The sequence below is a fragment of the Cavia porcellus genome, unplaced genomic scaffold (assembly GCF_034190915.1).
Source record: "Cavia porcellus strain 051 isolate PalLab524CR breed Dunkin Hartley unplaced genomic scaffold, mCavPor4.1 scaffold_28, whole genome shotgun sequence".
In the NCBI taxonomy this organism is placed as follows: domain Eukaryota; kingdom Metazoa; phylum Chordata; class Mammalia; order Rodentia; family Caviidae; genus Cavia; species Cavia porcellus.
This window is the reverse complement of record NW_026947511.1, coordinates 51,314,242-51,338,141: the sequence shown is the minus strand read 5'-3', so window position 1 is coordinate 51,338,141 and position 23,900 is coordinate 51,314,242. Positions and strand designations below refer to the sequence as shown.

The window sequence follows — 23,900 nt, the reverse complement described above, 5'->3', positions numbered from 1 at the left end:
GAAAGTGCCTGACTTGGAGGAGTCAGACTAGAAAGAGACAGGTGTTCACCTAGCAGCAGATTCTTGTTGTTCGTTTTTTGTTTTGTTGTTGTTGTCTTTTTGAGACAGGGTTTGCTGTGCAGTTCAGGTGGGCCTTGAGCTCATTTTGTAGCCCAGGCTGGTCTCAAACTTGAAATGATCCTCCTGCTTCAGCCTCCCAAGTGCTGGGATTACAGGAGTGTACCAGCAGGTCGGGCTATAACAGCAGTTTTCAAAAGTTCCATCTCAAAGGGCTGGGGATTTAGTTCAGCGGCATAAGCACCTGCCTTGCAAGCAGGCGGTCGTGAGTTCAATCCCTGGTACCAATAAAAAGATTTTAAAAAAACAAAAAAATTTCATCTCAGAATATTCTTTCTTTCTTTCTTTTTTTCCTGCCTTTCTTTTATGTCTTTCTTTTTCTCTCCCTCTCCCTTCAGAAGTGAAGATTGAATCTAGGATGTCACACAAATTAGGCAAGGGCCCAAACATTGAGCTAGACCCTAGTCTTTTTAAATATTTCGTTTTTATTTTATTTATTTATTTATTTATTTATTTATTTATTTACTGGTATCAGGAGTCAAAGTCAGCACCTCATGCTTGCCAGGCAGGTGCTGCACCATTGAGCTAAATCCCCAGCTTTTCATTTTGATTTTGAGGCAAGGTCTTGCTGGACTCTGCAGGCTGGCCTCAGACTCCAGATCCTCTTCGCTCAGCTTCCTGGGTAGCTGAGATGACAGGCCTGCTCCATCACGCCCAGCTCTCTTACCCTCAAAAATTACGGAAGACGATAAAAGGTTTGATAAGTATTTACTATATTAGAAACAAGACCAGGACATTTTAGAAAGGCATTGGTTGATTCCCTTCATAAAAACCATAAACCTATTATATTTCAGTGAAATAGTTCTGTGGAAAATAACTCAGTTCCCAACGACTCAGTGAGAAGAGTGGGCATCGCTTTTCATTTTTGCTAAACTATTTAATTTTAGAGTTAGCGGAAGATGTGGGTTTTCACAGCCACTTCAGTGTGGAGGGACCCATCCTTCTGGCTGAAGTACATAAAGAAAATACAGCTTTCCGCAGATGTGGGCTCGGCAGGAGACACCTCGAGGAGCCTGGCTGAGGTCCCAGGAGCCGGCGGGAGCTCCGGGAGGGTCTGAATCCCCGCGGAGGATGGAGGTGCTGGGCTTCAGGGATGCCAGAGCACCCGGGGGCCCCACCCCGTCCTCACTGGGGCCCCCGCGCCGGCCGGGGGTGAGGGACTCTTTCCAGTCTTTTTATGGGCCCCATAAAGCCCAGGGCTAGGGGGATATAAGGCTGGCCGCGCGGGGCGGCAGGGGGGTGGGCGGGAGGGACAGGCGCAGAGCACCCAGGCGGACGCGATGAGCCCCCGAGGTGGACGCGTGGGCATCTTGCTTTGCGCCCTATTGGGCACTGCCCTGGGTAAGCCGGAGGCCCGTCCCGACCGGAGGCTGATCCACGGCCTCTGAGCACCGGGTCCAGCGAACCCTTTCTCCGCAGGGATCCGCATGCGGTGCTACGACTGCGGAGGCGCAGGCCCGAGTGGCGGCTGCGCGCACAGCGTGATCACCTGCGGCGAGGGCGAGCGCTGCGGCTTCCTGGAGCGCGCCCCGCAGGCCGGCCTGGCGCAGAGCAAGCTGAACCGTGAGTGCGCCCCCTCCCCGTCCGGCCTCCGCGCGCTCCGCGGGCTCCCGGAGCCTGCCAGGCTCGGTCTGGTGCCAGGCAGATGGGCCTCTGTGGCCTTGGCGCAGTTTGTACGCATCAGACCGGGCCAGCGCCCCTGAGCAGCCCGGGCTCCTCCTCTGCGTTCCAAGGGGATCCTGGGGGCTTGGTGGCTCACAGAGAAAAATCAAACCCCAGCTTTCAGGCATTGGCCAAGGATCGGAAAGAATAGGTGTGCGTGAGTGCACGCGTACGTGCGTGCGTGTATTTTGAAATCATATTGGGTTGGCAGAAAAGTTGCAAAAGTAGGACAGAGAATATGAACTTCACCCAGCTTCGCTGAATGCTAATGTCTCGCACACCTGTAGAGCAATTGTGAAAAGCAGAAAATAGCACGGACAGTGTTACCCAGGAATCCTGACTTTTGGGCTGAACCAGTTGTTCCACTCCTGGCCGGCTTCCGGCTCCAGACAGAAACCAGGATGCCACCTACCTTTTAGCTTTCCTGGCTCGTTAGCCTGTCCCACGCTGTTCGAGTGCTCTGTGTTTTGTGACCTTGACACATTTATTATTTATTTTTGACAGCACTGGGAATTGCACGCAAGCCTTTGCACTCTGTCCTTTTTTATCTTTTGAGATAAGATCTCTCTAAATTGCTAAATTGCCCACATTGGGTTCAAACTTGAAATCCCCTGCCTTTGCCTCCCAGAAGGCTCTGATTAGAGCTCAGCATCTCCATGCCCAGCTAACCTGGACGCTTTTGAAGAATCCTGGTAGATTATTTCATATGTTATTTTTATTTTTTTGTTTTTTGAGACAGGGTTTCGCTATGTAGTTCAGGCTGGCCTTGAGCTCACTGTGTAGCCTTGGCTGGCCTCGAGTTTGAGGTCATCCTCCTGCCTCAGCCTCCTGAGTGCTGGGATTACAGGCATGTGCCACCACACCCAGCTATTTCATCGTTTATTTTTCACCCTAACTCTATGTATCAATCTGTCCCACAGAGAGAAGAGTGCCAAAATAGGCTAGACTTACTTTCTTGCTGTAGCAAATGTACCAGATTATTTTGATAATGAATATTTTAATACAATTAAATTTCCCTTTATGTTAGGTTATTTTGTAGACTGCTCCTTGGTTTAGATTCATCTACCATTTTCCTATGATGAGCCTGATGCTGAGTATGTTAGGCAGGAACACCACCCAAGCCCCTCATTCTCTCTCTCTCTCTCTCTCTCTCTCTCTCTCTCTCTCCCCCTCAGTGACCTTGAGACTGCACCAGCCAGCCTGCGTGGCCATCCATCGCTGCAATCAGGTGGAAACAGAGTCGGTGGGAGACGTGACTTACACAACCCACAGGGACTGCTGCGTGGGGGACCTGTGCAACAGCGCCGTGCCGAGCACCCTGGCCCCCGCGGGCATCCTGGCGGCAGCAGTCACCACCCTGACGTGGCTTTTGGCAGGACTGTGGAGCGGGTAGCAGGCTCAGGGCCGGGGGCAGGGGCAGGAGCAAGGGCAGAGGCGTGCTCTGAGCATCTACAAGAAGCAGATGAGCACTCCTCTGTGAGCCATTAAAATCCATCAACTCTTCCTCGGCTGGCTGGAAAAACTCCATCGCTCTCTTGTGGATGGGATTGCTAATGGAGTAACATGAGGGTTTCTGGCTTCTAGTTTGGGGGTTCCCAGTCCGTCAGTGGACACAGGTACAAGGGCTCACTCAAACAAGACCTCCCAAGGATGAGGATGGGTCTGCCTACAGTGACCCCAGGAATGCATCGCTAGGGAGACTCCTGCAAGGAGGGCAGGTCCAGCCTGGATGGGGCACCAGGAGCCCAGGAGCCTGGTTGGCTGCGTTTGCCCCTTTTTACCCCCTTTGCAACCTGGCTCTTGGTCGGACTGTTGTGAACGGAGAAAGGAAATGTCAGCCCCGAGATAGGCAGGCTGCCTGGGCACCCTGGTTAGTAACCAGGCCCAGGATGGCCTCCGACTCTTACTTGAGGCACTAGGGAAGGCAGGTCCCAGGCCCTGCCCCGTCTACACTTTCTGGAGAGCCTCAAGCCAGGTTGTACCTCCTTCTTGGCAGAATACCAGGGGCGTGCCTTGGTTTAGGAAAGACTTGTTGCTCCAAACAGTGGGGCCAGTGTGCCATCCCCAGACATTGGGAGGGAGAAGGGAGGCCTGAAAAACCTGTTCCTGCTTTTCCCAGCCCAGTCTCCCAGAGAAATACCCCTGAGGACTGCTGGGGAAGGAAGCGGAAGGCAGGGCACCGAAAGTGTTGTTCAGAGAAGGGGCTGGCATTGAGGTCTCCTCACAGTCAGTGCACCACGTGTGAGACACAGGCATTTATTACTGGAAACGAGAAGTGAGAGGCTGGGAGTCAGCCCTCGGGGCTGTGAGGGTGTCAGGTCCTTTGCTCGGAACTCGTGTGGGGGCCTGGATGGAAGCCCAACTCCAGGCCTGGATCCCAGTTCCTCCCCAGGGAGGGCACGGTACCATGCGGGAGACAAAGTGGGGAGCCGTCAGAGCCCGTGGGGATCCAAAGTGGCCTAGAGAGAAACAGGAGAGGACTCAGGCACACAGGGCAGAGAGAAGCCACTCTGAGCACCGTCCCACTAGAGAGGGGACTCAGGACACGCTCTTCTCAGGAAGGGGAGACAGGGAGAGACTGCCCTGGGAATCCAGGGGTGGGAGACGCAGGATGAGCTCAGACAAGGTGATGGGAGAAGGGGGAGCCACAGACCTCAGTGCAGCAGCCAGAGGCCGAGGCCAGCCAAGGAGGTGAGGAACACCAGGGCCAGGGCCGGCGTGGGCCTCGGGGCGGGGCTGTTGCAGTAGTCCTTCTCGCAGCAGGTGGTGTTGTAGTTCAGGCCCAACTTGTGATCGATTTTATCAAACTCCTCGTAACAGGGCTCCTCCGATGTGCCACAGCGGAGCTTGGAGTACAGCCACATCTTCCCTGGGGACGGGATTCGGGGGTCAGCTCCCCGCCCAGGCGCCTCCTTCCCTCTCACTCCACTGGCCCAGCTTCTTGGCCTCATAGTCTGCTGACAGCTCCTTATCCTGAACCCAGTCCTGGTTCTAACACCTGCTGGCCCAGAGGCATCAGGCCGGTTACAGTTGCAGCCCTCGCCTTGTCTCTTCTCCCTTTCCTTCATCCCGCTCTCCTCCCTCCTCTCTTTCTTCCCCTTCCTTTCCCTCCTCTTTCTCCTCCCGTAGTGGAGAAGGAACCCAGGGCTCTGGGCATGCCAGATGAGCTCTGAGCTATCCCTAGCCCTGTACTCTCTGAGGGTATTTCCTCAATGTAATGTTAGCCCTTGGATTGGTTATTGTGAGTGGTGGAACAGTGCCTCTGTGAGCTGAGCACGATGCCTCATGCTCATGACCCGAGCACCTGGAAGGCAAGAGGATCAAAAGTTTGAGGCCAGCCTGAGCTTCACTGTAAGACTGTGGCTCAAAAATCCAAAACCAACCCCAACCAAACCAAAGACAGTGCCTCTAAAGATATGGGTCCGTGATTGACCAATGATCATCCTTGCCCAAGAGTTAGTTGTCCCTGCTGTGGGTCTCTTCCCTTTCAATCTCAGCCCTGGCTGGACCTCAGGCCCACACCTGCCCCCCCACCCCATACCCTCCCAGCTAAGAAGGGACGGTACCAAGGTACACATTGGTTGTCAGGCATCGGTGTCCTGGCCTCAGTTGACAGGACTGCCGATTCACACAGCCCAGCACAGGGATCTTGTTGCAGGAGTGACAGTGAATGTCAGCTGGGGAGACACAAGTTGGGGTGACAGGGTGAGATGACTGGCTATCTGAGCCACCCGGGGTGAGCTGGTGGGGAGTGGGGGGTGGAGAAGGACCCCCCAGTGGCTCTGGGCCTGTTGGCTCCATCACTGATATCCAGGTGAGTCTGTGAGAATGGTGAGTGGGTGGAGACGAGGGTGGGGTTGTTGCTTGTGCAAGGCCCACACCCCAAACACCTTGTCCCACTGCGAGCATCAGGGATGATGAGTCAGAAGGGACACAGTCAGCAACACAAACCCAGCCACGGAGACGGGGGTGGAAAGAAACCACGGGAGAGAGGAATGGGAGGAAAGTGGAGGAGAGAGCAGAGACTTAGAAATGCAAGAAGCATGAGAAATAAGAATCACTGGCTGGGGGCTGGGGATTTAGCTCAGTGGCATAAGTGCCTGCCTTATAAGCAGGCAGTCTTAAGTTTGGTTCCCAGTACTGATAAAAAGCAAAAAGACAAAAACAAACAACCAAAAAAAGAATCACTGGCTACCACACTGCTTTCACCGCTGGAAATGGTGTGGGGCCACGGTGGCAGGCAGCCCCCCCGCCCCGCCCTGCTGTGACCAGTATTAGTGATGTAATTGCCCCTCGCTGGGCTGCCAAGAGCATGGGGACAGGCACCAGTCCTGAGCAGAGGCCTCCCTACCACAACTCTGGGTATAAGGAACAGCGCTTGGGAGCAATGGCCGTCTCAGCACCTCCCCAAAGTCAGTGGGTGCAGAAGGTGGCACCCTAGGGCTCCTGCTTCAGCCAAGTCAAGAGCAGAGGGCCTGGTGAGTGTGCCTCAATGAAACTCAGCTGCAGGCGAGGGGCCTTGCACCCCACTCCCTCCCTTGAAAGCTCAAGGAAGCCCCCTGGCTCCCTTGGAGTGTGGCGAATCCCAGCAGTGGTCACTGGAACCATACAGAAAGCTCACACCCCGGATAGGGGTGAGGTATGCAGCCCAGGAAGGAGAAGGGGTGAGGTAGGAAGGGCCACTGCCCAGTACTGAGTCCCTTGTGGCATCCACAGGGAGGTGGAGGTCCAAAAGGAGCATAGTTCTGGAGGCCCAGGTCTGAGGAGTCCTGCTGAGGGTAGGAGGGAAGAGGAGAACGCCACCGAATGTCCTATGGGGCTGGCCTGGGATCTAGACCTCAGCTGCCGAGAAGAGGGCAGGGCATCCTGGGGTGGGGATGAGGACTTAGAGCCCGGCTTGGTGAGAAGAGCCAGTCTGTCTGGGGCTGAGGAGGACAGTGAGGATGGAGCCTGGGTCCTGGGGAAATGGGAGGAGGAGGCTGCTGTGGCCTGTCTGATCCAGGGAGCACAGGACCAGGACCGATGGGCCAGGAGGGGTGAGGAGTGTTTGGGACCCTGAATGGTGTGCAAGGTAGGGCAGAGGAGCAGGGGGTGGGGGGCAGTGTTCCGATGACCCGGGCCCTGGGCCCAGGGGCTCACCTGTGACCCAGCAGAATAGAGCAGACAGGGAGAGCAGCAGCAGGCCTCTCGTGGCGCCCATCCTGACGTGGTAGTGCCCACAACAGCTGACAGAGTAGACTTCAGGGATCTGGCTCTGCGAGGTGAGCACCTTTTGGGAATTTATAATGCCAAAGGCTCCTCCCCACTCAGCTGCTTAGGACACCTCCCTCCGCGTTCACAGCTTTCACACTCGCAGTCCAGAGGCAGACCAGGTGTGGGGAGGGGCTGGCTGCCCGGCTTGGAATGGAGGGCGGGAGTGTTGCCCATAGCCAACTCCATTGTGGTTCTCGGTTCCAGGGCCCAACCAAAAGCCGCCACCGCCCGGTTCTCCCAAGGAGCATCAGGAGAGGGCCTCCAAAATTTAAGGTGTGAGAGCTTCCACTAGCATCCAGGAATGGGATAATGGGTTATGGCCAAAGTTGGCAGCCAACTCTAGGTGTGTGGGGACCACTGGCACGAGCACATGGACGGGAATGGGGGATGGAAGGGTTGGAATTCATCCCAATTCACTTGGGTCTCCCCAGCTTCTGCTCAGCCACAGGATGAAAGGGTTGTAATGTCATACAGAGTCTCTGTGACATCATGGGGGGTCAAGACTAGAGCTGTGAATCCAGGTAGGCCAGGCACACTGGTCGGGAAATGCCCTCTCAGCCTCCAGAGGGCTCTTGGGTGGGACCTCATCCTGATCCACTTGGCTGGGCATTGCTGGCAGGGAAGGGCAGCGTGGCACACAGAGGTGGGGTAGGAGCTAAATGAAGAAGTAACCCTAATGCCAAGTGCCCGAATGGTGTTCCTGTCTGCCAGCCACTGTTTGCGGGGCTGTGTATTATATTTCATTCTCACAATGTGTGGAGATGAAGTGTTTTTGTCTCCACTTTTTGGGTATGTGACAGGCAGAAGCTGAGCATAGCTGGTAAACGGCAAAGTCGGGGTTCCTGATACTCCGGGCCCCTGCCATGCTGGAGGAGTTAGGCAGGCAAATGCGCTGGCGCCGCCGAGGACCAGAGTGCAAGTGTTATGTGAGTACTGTTTGAGGGCGGTGAGTTTGCCACAGTTTCCCAGAGGGACGGAGCAGCTGGGGCCCCGTACCGGCTCTTATCAGAGCCCCCAGTGCTGCGGTAGCCCCGTGCCCCCTTCCCTCCGGTCTCCTCTGCTGATTCACTCTGGGCTCTCCCTACCACATCCCAGTCATGGCCCTGGTCCTGCAACTGCTGTCTCTGCTGCTCACCAGGGCCCACGGGGACGCGGGGGGTAAGCGGCCCCTGGGAAATTGACTGAAGCAGAGGAAGGGGCACCTGAAAGTGGGGTGTATGGGAAGATCCAGTGGCTGGGAGGAAAGAGGTGTGGGGGGTCATCTCACCACGTGGTCTTGCTCTAACTGCCCACCACCGCACCCTGTGTGCCTCCCTAGCTGCTTTGGTCAGTCGGCCTGGGGACCGGGTGAATCTCTCCTGTGTAGGGGTCTCGCACCCCATCCGCTGGGCCTGGGCGCCCAGTTTCCCCGCCTGCCAAGGCTTGTCCAAAGGACGCCGCCCGATCCTGTGGGCCTCAGCCAGCGGAATCCCCACCGTGCCTCCCCTCCTGCCCTTTGCTGGTCGCCTGCGTTCCCTGGACCCTGCTGTCCGCAGACTGGAGCTGCTCGTGGGTGTAGGGGACTCGGGCACCTTTATCTGCAAGGGCCACCAAGAAGAAGAGAGCCGCACCCTTTTGCACGTGCTGGGGGACACGGCAGATTGCAGGCCCCCGGGACCCACCCACGGTAAGCGGAGGCCAGCAGCCATGGGGTCTACAGTCGGGTGCAAAGCCTGGGGAGGCAGGGGACCCCGTGGAACCGCCCCTGACTTCGACATCCATCCCCTACGCTTTCCCCAGGGTCGGTGTATCCCCAGGTCTTCATTCCTCTGCTGGGCGCGGGGCTGGCGCTGGGCCTGGGAGCACTGGGTGTGACCTGGTGGCTACGCAGGTGAGCGGGGGCGGGGCCTGGTGGCTGCACACGCGAGTGGGCGGGGCCTGTCCTGATGGGGGGTGGTCAGGAGGCGAAAGTGCGGGACCCGAAACTTCTCCGGGCGTGGGGGAGGGGGGCGCGGTCGGAGAACCAGAGGTCCACTCCGGTGAGCAAGGTGCTGTGTCGCCGGGGGCTCTGTGCGCTCCTGGCGGAAGGAACGGGCCCAGAGTGCCCCAGGATGCGAGCGTGGCCCGCTGAACGCGGGAAGGAGCCGTCAGCGTGGGTCAGAGCCTGCAGCGCGGCGAGCCTGGCGCCTCTCAGAGCCTCCTTGCTCCTTCGCAGGCGCGCGCTCCCGCCCCCGCTCCCGCCGCTGCCCGCATTCGGTAAGAGGACCGCGCTCCGGTTCTTCCACTGCACCTGCCCGCCCTGCAGCCCCGCGTCTGGGCCCTTGACGGGAGCAGACACATTGGTCACCTTTTCTCCATCCGTCAGCTCTGTCCCCCCCATATAGCTCCATTTGCGAAAGCGGCGGCCCAGACTCCGGCAGAGGAGGGGGAGGACCCAGAGATTCCAGGGGACCGGGACCCAGACCCGGAGGAGCCGGTAAGGCCCGAGGATAGGAAAGGGGCTGGACAAAACCCCTGAGCATGTGGACCAAGAAAGAGGTCTGGATCCGGAAAGTCAGACCCCTGAGTCTGCCTTCCTCTCTGGCCTCTAGAGCCTGCTGTACGCAGACCTGGACCACACGGCCCTCAGGAGGCCCCGCCGGCTGTCTTCCATGGTCCCTGCTGACACGTCCACAGTCTACGCAGTTGTAGTTTGAAGGGAAGCTTTTGTCCAGCCCTCCTGGGGGGGGGGTGTGCTCCCTGCCTGCTCTAATCTTGACCTCCCCCTAGAAGAGGAAGTCCAGGGGGGCCTGGGTTCCAGGCTCTCTCTGCCACAGAGCTTGCTCCTTCGGTCATTCCCAGTCTTCCTTCAATTCCCACGATTCCTTCTCCATCTGTGTCTTCTCCAAGCCTCGCTAAGCCCTGTCTCCTTGTCATAAGACATCTGAATTCCCCCATGTTAGCCCAATGTCTTCAGAATCGTTTTTTGATCGGCAGTATAGGCCTCTCCCTGCTGCTCTCCTGCTGAAATTGCTTACTCTCTACAAGGGTGCCAGTGATGTCCTGGGCGCCATCCTCCAGCATTCATCTGGCTTGGCTTGGATCGTCCCCTTTAAGCTGTTTTACTTGCCGCTGGTGTCTTCTGAATTCCCCTCCCTAATTCACCAGCCCCAACATTCTAGGTTTGCCCCTTTTTTCCCTTCAGCCCTCTTCAGGGAAGCTTCTATCCACAGCCCTTCTTCAGCCCCGCTCTTTACAAATGGCACCAGAATTCTCTTCTGTCTAGATCTAGTGCCTTGTATCCAGCAGCCCCAGGCATTTTGCAAATGTCAAACCCAGCTCACTGTCTTCTCCCAAATCACTTGAGGAATCCTTGAGATAGTAAACCAGCCATCCCTGAAACTCACTGCAGCCCAGGCTGGCCTTGAACTCAAAGTGATCATCTTACCTTAGCCTCCCTAGTGCTAGGATTACAGGCTTGTGCCACCATGCCTGGCCCCTCCTCTAGACTCTCTTCTGAGGGCCAGGGATTTAGCTCAGTGGTGTAAGAGCTTGCTTGACAAGCACAAAGTTGTGAGTTTGAACCCCAGTACCAGAAAATAAACAAACATAAATAAATTCTCTTCTGAACAACCCAGTTGCCCAAGCCAGAAACTGGGAGTCATGCAAGACCACGTGGTGAGATGACCCCCCACACCTCTTTCCTTTGTCACTCCCACACCGTGAGCCATAGAGCTTTATCCTTCTACCAGATGTCACTGTCAGATCTACACCTGTCTCCATGCCCATCACTGACATCACATTGTACTTTCCTAACTTCTCTGCTGGGCCATCCAGTGTCCCAACTCACCCTCTTGCCCTCTGGGAAGCCAGGTAGACCTTCCTCAAGTACTAAACCACTCCCAACAGTCTTCTTTCCAAACTTGGGCATTTATCTCTGTACCCTTCAGCTCTGGGCCTGGGGTTTTGATACAAGGTGACCCAGTGTTTTTTTTTTTTGTCACTCTACATGCATACAACATGCCAACCCAGCCCCCAAATATACCTTTGCCCTTTTTCCCCGTTAGAGGACTTGATCCAGGTATATCCTTTGGTGGAAAGTTGTTCCTGACCCTTCTTCCCTATTCCTGCATATACTTTGATGCCCTAGGGAGTCTCCGTATTTTTTTCAGAGAACAGCCTCCAGAGAATTATTCCATCACAACCTGTATTTCCATCTGTAAGAAACTTTCACATATTGTAAATTTCCTGACACTGACTTTGTTGATATAACTGTTGAGCCTCTCAATAAATGACTGAATGAAAATGCCCCTGGTAATTACATTTTTTTCTTTTCTATAAAATAAAAGGTGAACTAGTAATCTACCAGTGTCTGAATCATCTGGCATTTAGATAAACTCGTATAGGGATCAACCCACATACTCCTTTTTCGACTCTGACATGCTGTCCGTATGACAAGGCTGGGCAATGAAGTACCTAATAAGAGCTTTTTAACCAAAGAGGCTTCCTCAGACACTCCCAGTTTCAGCCCTGTCTCATCCCTTTGCCCTGGTAAACACATCAGCCACAGCCCAATCTAAAAGGCCAATTCTGTTTTATTGGTTTTGAGAGACAGAGAGAACTCACCCAGTCACCCCTGTCCCTTTCCCCGTGCTATGCCCTCTATCTTGGGGACCTCTCTCCCCACTCCTCACCATCCTCCATCTAACCCTCCTTCCCGGTCTACTCCCTATGCTGCCACCCCTGGGCAAACAGAACCCCAAGGCCAGGTCCTTAGCTGTGGGGGCGCGTGCTGAGCATCAGGCAGAGGGAGCTGAGCCCGGCGCCAGCTTTCTCCAGTTCTGAGCAGGACACAGGGACCAGAGTGACATCAGAAAGCTTCTGCAATGCCTACAGGGAGGATGTGGAGAGGGGAGTAGGACCTGGAAGCCAGAGCCACACCCTCTTTTGGCCAGCTCATAGCAACCCCACCCACAGACTTCTATAGAAGTACCCCTCCTTCCTCCCACTAGGAAAAGAGGAGACACCTGGTTTTGGTTGGTAACAATGGGACTCTTGCCCTCCCTCACCTCCTGGCTGTTGGGCAGGTCCCCACCTCCTCGGTGCAGAAGGAAAGATGGTCCACCAGGCAACCCAGGACGCAGAAAGAGACAGTCAGCAGCTGCGTCATCCGGGAGGGTCAGGGAAGCATAAGGGTGATCTGTCAGCGCTGCCATCGTCTGGGACACAAGAAAGAGGAAGTGTTTGGCCTCAGAACGTCTCCACAATTGCTCAAGTTTTACTGAGGATCCACGATAGATTAGATTTGTCAAGTAGTAACACTAGCAAGCAGGCAGTGCTTGCTTTGTTTTGGAGGCCACTCAAAGTGCTGTCACTACCCCAGTCCAGTTCTGAGCCCTTTAGTTACTTTTGCTAACTTCCCAGTCACATGTAGTTCTTTTCACCTACAGCCCACTTCTCCCCTCCCACCTGCCTGTCCTACACCTCCCACAGGTCACAGCTTCTTCGATGCCACCATTAGGTGTTTCTCAAAACTCTAGAAGAGCAAATGCATCGCCCCCTCTTCCCCAGTCTCCCAGCTTCCTGTCCCACTATTGAGCTTTTTGCTTCCTTGTGTGTACACAGCTCAGTGAGGACAACTGTGTTTTTGTTTGTCATTTCGAAACAGGGTCTTGCTATGCAGCTCAGGTTAGCCTTGATCTCACTTTGTAGCCCAGGCTAGTTTCGAACTCACAATGATCATCCTGCCTCAGCCTCCAGGGATTACAGAAGTGCGCCACCATACCCAGCCCTAGAGTGTTGAAGCCCTGTCCAAGCCTCCTAGCTCCCTGCCTCCCCAGGCCGGAGCCACGCCCACCCCTGGCCCCGCCCCTCCTCACCCGAACCGCCTTCTGGGCAGCCTCACTGCTGCCCGCCACTACGGTGCGGGGTCCCCCCATGCCGCAGAGGCCGCGCAGGTGGGAAGGACCTGACACTGGTACGGTGGAGACCGCAAAGTCCTAGAGGGCAAGGGGAGGCGTTTAGGGGCGCAGGAGGTCTGAGGCGTGCCTCCGGCCAGACACGCCTCAACCTCTTCCTTGGGAGGAGGGGGGGTCCCTAGGCCACCCCCTCTCCAGGAGGAGCCGCGCTCACCCGGAACGTGTCCGCTACGATCTCTGCTCCTCGGTGGTTGGTCCACTTGGAGAGGCCTACGAAAAACTCCCGGCCTGCGCCCAGAGCGATAGGGAGATGGAAACAGGGCCGGAGCCCGCCCAGTCTCCTAAACTTCCCGTGATAAAATCTAGGAGTGCCGGACACCGCCACCAGCCTCACCGGTGAAGAGGACGTCGGTGCCGTCCAGCGTCGCGCTCTGGTCCCCCATCTCCACGATTCGGAGTCCCAAGTCCTGGAGGGCTTTGCGGACTCCATCCACCTAGGGGCGGGAGCCGTGAGCGCGAGGCTGAGACCGCCGAGCTCCCAGCTCCTCCCCTCCCCCACCGCACCGTGCCCTGGCCCCCACCTCGGGTCTTCGTGCCGGGCTCCAGGGCCGCGTGATGAGGGCTGTGTCCCCCTGGATCACGGCCGTGTCGCCGAGCAGTGGTCCCAGAGGCAGTGATTCTTCAGGAGGCAGTTCTAGCAGCTGTAGTCCCAGTCGCTGCCTCAGTTTACCCCCCAACACCCCATGCTCCCTTTGAGCTTTGGCTAGGTCCAGAGCCGGAAGGCCAGCCACGGCAGCCTCCCCGGATCCCAGGCTCTCGGGGACACCCCGGATCAGGGCATGGGAGCAGCGGCCCAGCCCCTCCCCCGGCGGCCCCATCCCATCCACACAGACGCCCCTCTTGGTTGCTGATTTCCGAGTTCTCTTTTTCCTTCACGTGTCTGGAAGAGACAGAAAGCTGGGAGAGAAGAAAAAGATAAGCAGAGCAGGGCGTGGGGTGGGTGAGGGCGCCTGGTTTCCACCCGCTATCTCCGGGCGCCCCTCCCACCGCCCCACCCCCTCCAGGCCTCGCTTTCCAGTGGAACCCGCGCAGTCCCGCACCCCCTGCGTTGTTGCTCCTTTAAGAGGAGCCCAAGGAGCAGACTGGGATCCCTAATCTCCAAAACACCTGTTGTCCCCGCTCGGGGGCTTTGTGAGGTCCCAGCCAAGCGCTCCTCTTGGCAACCACTAGGATGCGCTCACACCCCAAAAATGCGGCGGCCCCGCCCCCTTAACCCTCAGCTGCTCGCAGCCTGAGTGACCTGAAGTCCGGCCAGGTCCCGCGGGGGTTAAGGGACAAGAGGAGAAAGTGAGGGGCGAGTCAGGCTAGGGGGCTGCCAGGCGCGGACGCCCCAAGGAGAAAGGGGAAGAGGGCGGGAAGAGAGGACTTAGGGCCTAAGGAGTTAAGCATCCTCTCTCCACCCCGGCCGGCTGCGCTGCCCCCGTCGCGACCCGGTATAAACCAGACCGAGTCCCGGAGGACTGGGAGAGGTCGAAAGCGAAATGCAAGGGGCGGGGAACCGGGGCGTGTTCGGGGGCGCGACCGCCGCTCCCTGCTCCAAGACCCTGCGCCCCTGCCCATGTTCCACGAAGTCCTCCCTTCCGGGCTCCGCACCCGAACGCCGGTTCCCCGCTCATCCTGGCCAGCGAGAACACAAGGCTCAGCACGCCTCAACTCCAGCCCCCCCGCGCTCCAGGGGAGCCCCTTTCCCAGACTCACCTCCTGCGGTCGCCCCTACTCCAGCGGCACCGCAATCTGGGCCAGGGCGCCACCCCCGGAAGGCAGAGTTGGAATGTAAGTCCTAGTCTTAGAGAAAGGAAGCCTGCAAACCCAGGGCCTTTAGGGGTCCTTGGGCGGAGGAGCTCACATATTGCAGTGGGGCGGGGGCGCGACAGTCTGGCGGCTCCGGGGCATTGTCTAAGCGGGACGGGGCGGGGCCTCCCAGGCCACGCCCACTCCGCCCTGCTAGGCCTCACCCACTCCCCCTGAACTCCGCACCGCCCTGAGTGCAGCCCAGGCCCACCCGGATCTGCTGGGTCTGGCAGCGGGTCTGCAAACGCGGCATGGACCACTGGGCAGTGAAGGGCAGCGATGAGGTGGACGGCCATCAAGAAGGGCATCTCCACCCTAAACAGCCTACTGCTTCACTGTTGGCCTCTGCCCTGCACTGGAGATCATTGACCCACCCCTCGTTCCATGCCAGCCACATTTCAAGCCTTCTTTGTGTAAAAACAACACCAGAGTCTCATTCTGTATTTTATTACTGAAATACTTGTCCTACCCGCCCACCCCACAAAAAAATCTTACCCGTAAGCCCCCTACTTCCCTTCCCTTTTCCCCAGCCAGCCACCCACCCACACCTGCACAAGTGCCCACCAGCCCTTTGGATATGTCCATTGGGAGCAGTGTGGAAACCAGCCAGGGGCTCCAGGGCGAGCTTGCAGGAAAGTGAGTGAGGGAGCCCCGCCACAGCCTTATTTGAGGGCCTTGGCCACCTGCTCATAGGCCAGCTCGATCTCCTCATCATCTGGACAGGTGGAGGCAAATTCTTCCCGACTGTAAGCGTTCCTCAAGTACCGATGCACTCCCTGAAAGGCCTCAGGAATGGTGAAGCCCCTGTACTTCTTACAGACCACCTGGGGGTGGAAGAGGTCAGACCAGGTTAGGCCAGAGACAGACCCCATGCTGGCATCCTTCCTATTAAGAAATGCATGATAGCCGGGCGTGGTGGCTCACGCCTGTAATCCCAGCATTCGGGAAGCTGAGGCAGGAAGACCGTTTTGAGTTCCAGACCAGTCTAGGCTACAAAGTGAGCTCAAGGCCGGCCTGAATTGCACAGCGAGACCCTGTCTCAAAAAGACACACACACGATAAAAAAATCACACTTTTTTGTCCAGGCATTCAAGATCCTCCACTTTCTGGCTATGTTTTACATGAAATTTTCCAAATTAGCTTTCTTGACTCCTCTGTTGCAATGTCTTCATTCTTTTCACTTACTGAAATTCTGGCCATTATTAGCCAGACCCCTAGGGTGTGAGGGGTGAACACTTGTAATCCTAGCACTTGGGAGCTGAGGCAGGAGGACTGCCATGAGTCTCAGGCCAGCCTGGGCTACACAGTGAGTCCAAAGCCAGCCCTATGCTACAAAATGAGACTTTGTCTCAAAAACACAACAAACAAACAAAAACCCAGACCCCTCCTAGACCACCCCATTCCATGGTGCAACTCTTCTCCTCTTCATATTTATTTTGCAGGACTGGGAATTGAACTCAGGGCCCTTGCACAGAAGTAAGTCCCCCAGACCTTCTTTAAATTTTGAGACAGGGTCTGAATCACTCAGTGTGGGCTTGCACATGCCATTTTCCTGCCTCAGCATCCCACAGTGTTGAGACTACAAGTGTGCACTGCCACAGCTGGCTGGTTTTTGTTTTTGTTTTTGAGACAAGGTCGAGCTATGCCGTTCAGGCTGGTCTCAAATTTAGCAATCCTCCTGCCTCAGCCTCCTGAGGTGGGATTATGAGTGTACCACCATGTCTGGGTCCTCACTCAGGTTTTTAAACAAAATTTGATATAGGATGGAAGTGTAGCCCAGTGGTAGAATACAGGCTTACCATGTGGGAAAGGTGAATTTGATCTCCAGCACCAAAATAAAACAAAAAGATGTAATTTGTACAGAGACTTTTTTTTTTTTTGGTACTGGGGTTCAAACCACAACCTCCTGCTTGCCAGGCAGGCACTTCTGGCACTGAGCTAAATCCTGGGCCCAAGATATAATTTATACACTATTAAATTCTCCTGAGGTGGGGCTGGGGATTTAGCTCAGCAGCATAAGCACCTCCCTTGCAAGCAGGCAGTCGTGAGTTCGATTCCCAGTACCGATAAAAAAGAAAAGACCAAAAAAAAAATTCTCCTGAGGTTCTACAGTGGCTTTCTTGTTGCATCATTTGATTTTTAGTCTCTCTTTGCTGTGCTGGGCAAGGAACTCAGAGCCTTATGTGCTAGGTGAGCATTGAACCACTGAGCTACAACCCCAGCCCAGTCACTTATTACTATTATTATTATTATTATTGTCTTTTTCTTTCTGTCTTTTTTTTTTTTTTTTTTTTTTTTTTTTGAGACAGGGTCTCTCTATGCAGTTCAGACTGGCCTTGAGCTCACTTTGTAGCCTAGGCTGATCTTGAACTCACAACAATCCTCAGCCTCAGCCTCCTGAGTGCTGGGATAACAGGTGTGAGCCACCGTCCCGGGCTTATTATTGTTTTTTTTGAGATAGGTATGCAGTTCAGGCTCGTCCTGAATTCACTTTGTATAGCAGGTCTAGAACTTGCAGTGATCATCCTGCCTCAGCCTTCCAAGTGCTGGGATTACAGGGGTGTACCGCCACACCTGGCCTTGGTCACATTTTATTCATTAATTTTCTCATGTGAATGTTTTATATATTATTGGTTCTTTTTGAAAAAAGAACCAAAAATCAAACAGTATTTGTCTTTCAGTGCCCACCACAGGGTATCGATTACTCAGCTGCATGGCAAACTGACATTGGGCTCCTGTTTCCTAAACTGAACCATTGATTTGAGCTTACAGCACCACAACAAAAACACGGGAAGCAGCAGTTTTCATCTTCCTTAAGAGGAAGTGGAGACGGAAGTTAGAGTTACAGCGTTGATTGAGGGAAAGTCTACTCTTTATCTGGGCATATGTCCACCCCAGCCCAGTCCTGAGGACTGAAACTAGAACCTTTGAACTGAGCTATATCACAAGTCGTTTTTCCAATTTTGGGACAGTCTTGCTAAGCTGCCCAGGCTGAATTTTTTTAAAATTTGTGACGCTCCTGCCTCAGCTTCCCAGACAGCTAGGATTAAAGGCACCTGCCACCACGCCCAGCTCAATCTGAGGATGCCATAGTGATATAAAGGCAGGAAGAGTCTCCTGGAAGTTAATATTAGAATGTGTTCCTCTCAGTCAGGCTGTGAGCACTCAGACTGTAGCATGGAATGGAATCCTCCTAATTCAGCAACAGCTGCTGAGGGCTGGGGCTTGCCACTGACGGCAATGCATGCAGACTATTCCAGGAAAGAAGCTGACTCCGGAGCAGCTGCTCCAGGAAGGCTGTGGGGAGCCCCTCTGCACCCCAGCAGCCATGCCCTCCCATAGACACTGCCCACCTGTACTATGTGCAGCTTTGGCAACAGGTTGCAGTCAGCTAGGGTGAGCTCGTTGCCATCTAGAAACTTCCTCCGAGAGATGCCCTCATCTTCCGCACTGGTCTCATCCACTTCTTCTGGGAGTGGAGATATCAAGTAATTGTCTAAAATCTTCAGGGCTTTCAGGAGCCCCTTCTCCAGATCTGTGTAAGAGACAGCAGTGATGAAACCATCCGAAGACCAACTCGGAAGACTGAGTGATCTGGGGATATATCTGCTCCGGCCCAGTCCTGGGGGTTGAACGCAGCACCTCTGAACTGATATATCACAAGCCCTTTCTTCTGATGTCCAAAGACACATGGGTGTTCTAGCCCAAAACACCCATGGGTACAATGGTGGAGCTGGTCAAAATAACAGTAAGCACTAATGTAGGTGGCTTGCTTATTCTAAGCACTGTTTTTTCTTCTAGTGGAGCTGAAGATTCAACGCAGGGCCTTGCATATGCTAGGCAGGCTCTCTACCACTCCCTTATTCAAAGAGCTTTAGAAACAAAACTTTCCTTTAATTCTCACACCAACCTAGGAAATAGGAATTACTGTCCTCATTTTAGAAATCCATGATGGATTTACCAGGAGGTTAAATGAATTGCTCAGTTAGATTCGTACACAGGTAGTCTGAATGGTTCTTTAAACACAACCTCATTCTGCCGGAAAAAGGCCAGCAGCCAACTAAGGTCTCAAGGGGGGCACAAGAGGCTGGGGAACAAATAGAGAGGCTTGAAACTCTCAGCAATGAGAAGGTGGAGAGACAAGGGATGAAGCAGAAACACAGGACTGAGAAGGTTTGCTAACATCTGCTCCATCTCTCTGACATCTGATCTTTCAGTTGCTTCAAATGCCTCAGGCCCGGGTCCACTCCCCAGCTCCAACACGGAGGCCTCTGACTGGCATACTCACTATCATTGAGAGCCGGGTTTGAATTCTTGATGTAGGCAGAAAATTTGGCAAATACGTCCAGCCCTGCTGTGTTAGACTCAGGGTTCAGAGCCGCCAGCTTGGGGTACCTGAAAGTCATTGGGAGAAACAAGGTAAGACATATTCCAAGGGGAGCCTCAGTGAGCTCCCCCGCCGCTGCCCCACCAAAATCTCCATTTTCCCAGCATCCTTATACCTGGGAGGACACAGCATGGCCTCCAGAAACTCCTCGATCTTGTTGGTGTCTGTGTGTACTTCTGTGCCATACAGCAGGAATGGGAGCTGCCCTCCTGGACACAACTTCTGCACTGTCTCAGTCCGCCTGAGGAAGAGGCCAGGTATCAGGACAGGTGAGAGGCATGCATGCACCAGTGGAAACCAGACTGGAGACAGAGGCAAGTGGGGAGAGAGATGGGCTCCAGATGGAGGGGAAAGGGAGGACCCAAGGAAGGACTCAGTGGGCGGGTACACGGGTTTACACATAGGAGTGGAAGAGGAACAGAAGTGAGCCCACCTCTTGGTGTCAACAGTGGTGACGTTGAAGGTGACTCCCTTGAGCCAGAGCACCATGAACAGTCTCTGGGAGAAGGGGCAGTTCCCGATCTTGGCCCCATCACTGCCAGCCTGAAATGCAACCCCCACCTAGAGTTAGGCCTGGTGCAGCTAAACGCTCCCGCTCCCGCTCCCACTCCCAGGCCACTCAGCAGCTCCTACAGTCCCAAACCAGCTTTGTTCTGCCCAGAAAAGACAAGTATGCTGTCCTCCCCCTAAAATTCACCTAGGGCAGATCCACAAGAAAATTTTCAGCGCAAGTAAAAGCGGGTTTCTGGTTTCCTGAAGATTAAGACAGGAGGGAGGAGGTGGAAGGAAAACTAGGAGGATCTGGTGCTGGGGATTTAGCTCAGTGGCAAGTCGTGAGTTCGATCCCCGGTACCGATTTAAAAAAAAAAAAAAAAAAAAAAAAACCAAAAAAAAAAACCTAGGAGGATCTGACTCCCAGAGAGGAAGGGGTTGGGGGGCTGGAGCCCTGGCTTCCCGGGATACTGAGTGGCCCAGAGTCTAAGACCAGGAGAGGTAGGGCGAGTTTTTAGAAGCCAGAGTTCTGGTTCACCACACCTTCCACTACCCAGACTACACTGCCTCAGCCTTTTCCAGGCTGCAGGCTCAAGGGGTCTGCGGCTTGGCGTGGAAAAGGGGGCTGCCCTCCAATTGGCAAGCGGTGACCTCATCCCCTAGGGACGCCTCCCGCTCGGCCGAGTGTGATTCATCTCTGTGTCTTGGTCTCTGCGCTTCCTTCCTGTCGAGGAGGTGGGGGCAGGGCCCAGGCAGCTAAGGCTAAGGCCGCGCTCCAGCGCCCCTTTCCGATCACTAGGTTCCCCGCACGCACGCGTCCTCGGGTCCCCCATCACTCACTCCACGTAAGGCACGGTCTGGAATCTGCAACGCAGCCTCACCCAGGAGTAAAAATAGGCCCGATGGCTAGCAAGGGAGTGAGGTGGGGAACCACACCTAAGGGGGCGGACCCAGCCCGAGCTGACTTCCAAGGCCCGGGGAGAGGGAATGGCTGCCCGAGAAACCGGGCCTAAGGGAGGATAAACGTTTGCACGGGAACACACACAAAGCCGAGATGAACAAAACAGAAATGTGGAGAAAGAGCCTGGACAATGTGCAGAGACGCAGATCAGTGGTCAGCGGAAGGGAGGGGCGGTTCAGTCGCATTGGTCCGCTCCCTGTGGTTCTGATGCCCAGCTGCCACGGAACCAGCTCGGTCCGACTACACCCGCAGAGAGCTGCGCCCAGTTTCCCCCCGGTCCACGACTCTGTCCAAGCCCAGCTGGGCTCTACTCCGCCCGTCCCAGCGTGGCTACCGCTAAACGCTCATCTCCTCTCCGCTTCTCTTTCTCTGGTTTCTGAGTCCACTCGGGGTGTTAGGCTCACCCCACCAGCTCTCAGCCCAGTTCCCTAACTCCACTCCCACTCTCCCCTCTTCCGCCCTTGCCAATTCACCTCCTTCCACTCCCTGGGTGTCTGCAACACACTCTGCTGGAATTCTCCCCTGCCACACTCACGCACGCACACACACGCAACCCCCCCATCTTTCTGGCTTCCTGGGGTCGCGCTCGGGGCAGACGTTTCCTTCGGTCCTGCCCAGGTCCTGATTTGCCCCCGCTCCCCGTCCTTTGCACCCCACGCACCCCAATCTCCTCACTCCTGCAAACTCCTTTTCCCCACTTTTCTCTCCGCTGGAAACTTGCTCTACTAACTTTCTGGGGTCTAGTCCAGAACTCTGAGTCCCCCGCGAGCTCCCCCGGCTCTCACCCCTCCACGCTCGCGAGCCCGCACGTGGGCCCGGTGGGGGCCGGGGCGACGCGCCGGGCCGCAGGAGAGGCCAGCATGGGCTCCAGGAGGCCGGCGGCGGCCGGGCAGCGCACCGCACCCTTACCTTCACGAACAGCTCGACCTGGGGCTGCTCTTCGGCCATGGCTGCCTGCCGCGGGGACCAGGAAGCGGCGGCGGCGCGGGGGACAGGGAGGGGCCGGCGGGAGGGCGGGTCTCGGGTCGGGGCTGCCCAGCCAGCGCCCACCGCACGAGTCCGCTGAGACCGGCGCGCGCGGAACGCAGCTCCGCACCTGCCCGGGGCACCCTACGCCCAGCGCCGCAGCTGCGGCCCCTCCCGGGCTGGGTCGGGGAGTCGCTGACTCACCGGCCGGCCCCGCCCAAGCCTGGGGAGGGGACCGGAGGCGGGCGGGACTCACCCGGCTAGGCAGTGGGTCCGGAGGATCGGGCGTCCTGGCCCCCCAGAGGATCGGGGACGGGGGCCTTAAGATTAGCTGGGTACCTCGTCCCTCTGACCTCTCTTGGCCAAAACGCTTTCTCCTGCCTCAGTTTCCCTGCTTCATTAAGCGAAAGGGTGGTTCACCCTCCTGGAGAAATTTGACACTAAGGGCTGGGGCCTTGAAGATGCAGAACGCAGCGGTTCTGCATTCCTTCTAGACTCCAGTCTCCATTCTGGGGCGCTCCCCAGGAGGCTGAGGTATGAGAGTTCAAAGTTCAGGGACAGCTAAGCAAGACTCGGTCTCCAAAGGAAATCAAAAGTGTTGAGGATGTAGCCCAGCTTGTGAGGCCCTGGGGTCAATTCCCAGCACACTCGCACCCCACCCCCCACCCCCAAATAGTGAGGGGTTGTTGGAACTCTGATTTCTGAGAACTGGAAACCAAAGCTGTTGTCGAGGTGGCGAAGAAAAGTAGCTCAGGGATAAGAAGGGAGAGTGGGAGGCCAGGTGCTGGGGAAACCGGAAGCCGAGCTGCGGGGCTTCCTGGCAGGGCCTCCTCTGCTGGTGGGCTGGCCAGCGGTAATGCTTCCACTGCTGCTGCCTCCACCCGCCCTCGCCTCTTGGGCCCCTTCCTGTGCCTCTTGCCCTGTTGTGACTGGTCGGTTGCCTAGGAGACAGGTGCTGGGGTAGAGTTATCGCTGCACTACAATACAGCTGCACTGATCTTGGAGGTTGGGGGTGACAGCTGTCTTTATCACCCTGATAAAGCAAAGGTCTGACAGAAAAGTGTGAGTGGGGCCCCGAGGGATACCTGTGTAGGTAAACAGGAAAGACAGGAGCAACCAACGTAGCTCTCTCCCTTTCCCAGTAACTTTGATTTGGGAGGGGCTACCAAACTGTGATCTACTGGAAAACCTCCAAAATATGTTCCCCAGACAGCACACATTCCAGTCTCCACATGAGTTGTCTCCTGTCCAACCATCCCTTCTCTTTCCTCCTTGCCACCCTCTGTCCTACAAAAGGCCTACAGTTCCAGAAAAATACGCTGGGCTGCAAGCAAAACAGGGCTTCAAACTTAATGAAAAGGAGAGCCTGGGGGAAGCGTGGGGTGGAGCAACCATATGCCTGCTAGAAACCAGCAGTTAGTGGTTTCCTCCCATGCTTCCTCTTTTGTGGGGTGTCTTGGTTGGGGGGAAGGCGTGTTTCTCTTCTCCCCCAGAAGACGGTATATTTGAGGTTCCCTCCCTTCAATTCCAACATTCCGTAAGGATGTAGAATGTTTCTGTGTGTGTGTGTGTGTGTGTGTGTGTGTGTGTGTGTGTGTGTGCGCGTATGAATCCCCACCTTAGTGAGCCCCCAAGTCTGCACACAGGACTTCTTGCTACCACCTAGGGGCAGCCAAAGCAGCCCTACTTCCCAGAGTCCTCTCCCATTCCATGGGAAGTGTCCATCTGAGGCTCTGAATGATGAAGGTCTCTGGAAGAAGTTCGGAGGAAATGGGTCCAACATTAAGCTGGAACAGGTTTGGCAGCCTCTGCCCTGCCTCTTTTCCTTACGCTTTATAGATACAGCTGCCTTGATCACCAGTATTGACTTTGGCTGGCCTGCATGGCCCACAAAGTGTCCTGCCTTAACTCCCCAGGCAAGAGGCAGTGCTGTCCTCTCTGGAGCCATTCCTGGGTGCCCCATAGATTTGAGGCCACAGGCGGCACCCCTGAATCCTGCACTGGACAAGTTTCCCTCTCATTTCATTCTTGGCCTTTGCTTTTCTCCTATCTCACTATCTTTTCCTTCTGTAGGCTTCTCTTTCACTCTCTGCCCCTCCTTGCTGGGTAAACCAGTCCCTAATCGCTTCACACCCCGCACTGAAAGGAGTGTTTCTCCCTGCCACACCCCAGAGCTGTCATCAGAGTCATCCAGGTTTCCATAGCATTGTTGCTCAACATCGTGCCACAGGTAACCATTAACTCAGCTCTTAACCCTGCTCCTTACCTTACTTTTTTCATTCTTTTTTTTTTTTTTAATCGGTACCGGGGATTGAACTCATGACCGCCTGTTTGC

At 55.5% G+C, this 23,900-nt stretch overlaps 5 protein-coding genes across 11 annotated transcripts; 2 read left to right on the top strand and 3 right to left on the bottom strand.

Annotated features, from left to right (window-relative positions):
• Positions 1 to 1,050: 1,050 nt before the first annotated feature.
• Positions 1,051 to 3,282, top strand: Ly6g6d (lymphocyte antigen 6 family member G6D). 2 transcript variants are annotated; one of them, XM_063239177.1, is made up of 3 exons: positions 1,051 to 1,269; positions 1,537 to 1,680; positions 2,955 to 3,282. In XM_063239177.1, the coding sequence occupies exons 2-3, from the start codon at positions 1,545 to 1,547 to the stop codon at positions 3,170 to 3,172; spliced, it is 354 nt and encodes a 117-aa protein (XP_063095247.1). In that variant the 5' UTR covers positions 1,051 to 1,269; positions 1,537 to 1,544; the 3' UTR covers positions 3,173 to 3,282. The 2 variants fall into 2 exon arrangements, with proteins under 2 accessions (XP_063095247.1, XP_005005530.1); XM_005005473.4 differs by lacking the exon at positions 1,051 to 1,269 and adding an exon at positions 1,341 to 1,458.
• A 737-nt stretch (positions 3,283 to 4,019) lies between these two features.
• Positions 4,020 to 7,122, bottom strand: Ly6g6c (lymphocyte antigen 6 family member G6C). The gene is made up of 4 exons (XM_013157033.3): positions 6,919 to 7,122; positions 5,346 to 5,456; positions 4,433 to 4,648; positions 4,020 to 4,238 (listed from the first exon to the last, which is right to left on the bottom strand). Exons 1-3 carry the CDS (start codon positions 6,977 to 6,979, stop codon positions 4,434 to 4,436), a joined length of 387 nt encoding a protein of 128 aa, XP_013012487.1. The 5' UTR covers positions 6,980 to 7,122; the 3' UTR covers positions 4,020 to 4,238; position 4,433.
• A 928-nt stretch (positions 7,123 to 8,050) lies between these two features.
• Positions 8,051 to 11,296, top strand: Mpig6b (megakaryocyte and platelet inhibitory receptor G6b). 4 transcript variants are annotated; one of them, XM_005005474.4, is made up of 6 exons: positions 8,051 to 8,190; positions 8,351 to 8,698; positions 9,060 to 9,064; positions 9,114 to 9,130; positions 9,343 to 9,487; positions 9,603 to 11,296. In XM_005005474.4, exons 1-6 carry the CDS (start codon positions 8,130 to 8,132, stop codon positions 9,705 to 9,707), a joined length of 681 nt encoding a protein of 226 aa, XP_005005531.1. In that variant the 5' UTR covers positions 8,051 to 8,129; the 3' UTR covers positions 9,708 to 11,296. The 4 variants fall into 4 exon arrangements, with proteins under 4 accessions (XP_005005531.1, XP_003474024.1, XP_063095245.1 ...); XM_003473976.5 differs by lacking the exons at positions 9,060 to 9,064; positions 9,114 to 9,130 and adding exons at positions 8,812 to 8,902; positions 9,227 to 9,267 and having other exon boundaries at positions 9,396 to 9,487; XM_063239175.1 differs by lacking the exons at positions 9,060 to 9,064; positions 9,114 to 9,130 and adding exons at positions 8,812 to 8,902; positions 9,227 to 9,267 and having other exon boundaries at positions 9,377 to 9,487.
• Positions 11,297 to 11,567: 271 nt separating this feature from the next.
• Positions 11,568 to 14,877, bottom strand: Ddah2 (DDAH family member 2, ADMA-independent). Of its 3 annotated transcripts, none has more exons than XM_005005472.4 (7): positions 14,667 to 14,877; positions 13,490 to 13,865; positions 13,303 to 13,402; positions 13,123 to 13,196; positions 12,870 to 12,989; positions 12,086 to 12,209; positions 11,568 to 11,880 (listed from the first exon to the last, which is right to left on the bottom strand). In XM_005005472.4, exons 2-7 carry the CDS (start codon positions 13,784 to 13,786, stop codon positions 11,861 to 11,863), a joined length of 735 nt encoding a protein of 244 aa, XP_005005529.1. In that variant the 5' UTR covers positions 13,787 to 13,865; positions 14,667 to 14,877; the 3' UTR covers positions 11,568 to 11,860. The 3 variants fall into 3 exon arrangements, with proteins under 3 accessions (XP_005005529.1, XP_013012483.1, XP_023422439.1); XM_013157029.3 differs by having other exon boundaries at positions 12,060 to 12,209; positions 14,667 to 14,876; XM_023566671.2 differs by lacking the exon at positions 14,667 to 14,877 and adding an exon at positions 14,076 to 14,517 and having other exon boundaries at positions 12,060 to 12,209.
• A 313-nt stretch (positions 14,878 to 15,190) lies between these two features.
• On the bottom strand, positions 15,191 to 21,734 carry Clic1 (chloride intracellular channel 1). The gene is made up of 6 exons (XM_003473974.5): positions 21,509 to 21,734; positions 19,580 to 19,689; positions 19,262 to 19,387; positions 19,048 to 19,154; positions 18,113 to 18,294; positions 15,191 to 15,583 (listed from the first exon to the last, which is right to left on the bottom strand). Exons 1-6 carry the CDS (start codon positions 21,545 to 21,547, stop codon positions 15,422 to 15,424), a joined length of 726 nt encoding a protein of 241 aa, XP_003474022.1. The 5' UTR covers positions 21,548 to 21,734; the 3' UTR covers positions 15,191 to 15,421.
• Between the last annotated feature and the right edge of the window lie 2,166 nt (positions 21,735 to 23,900).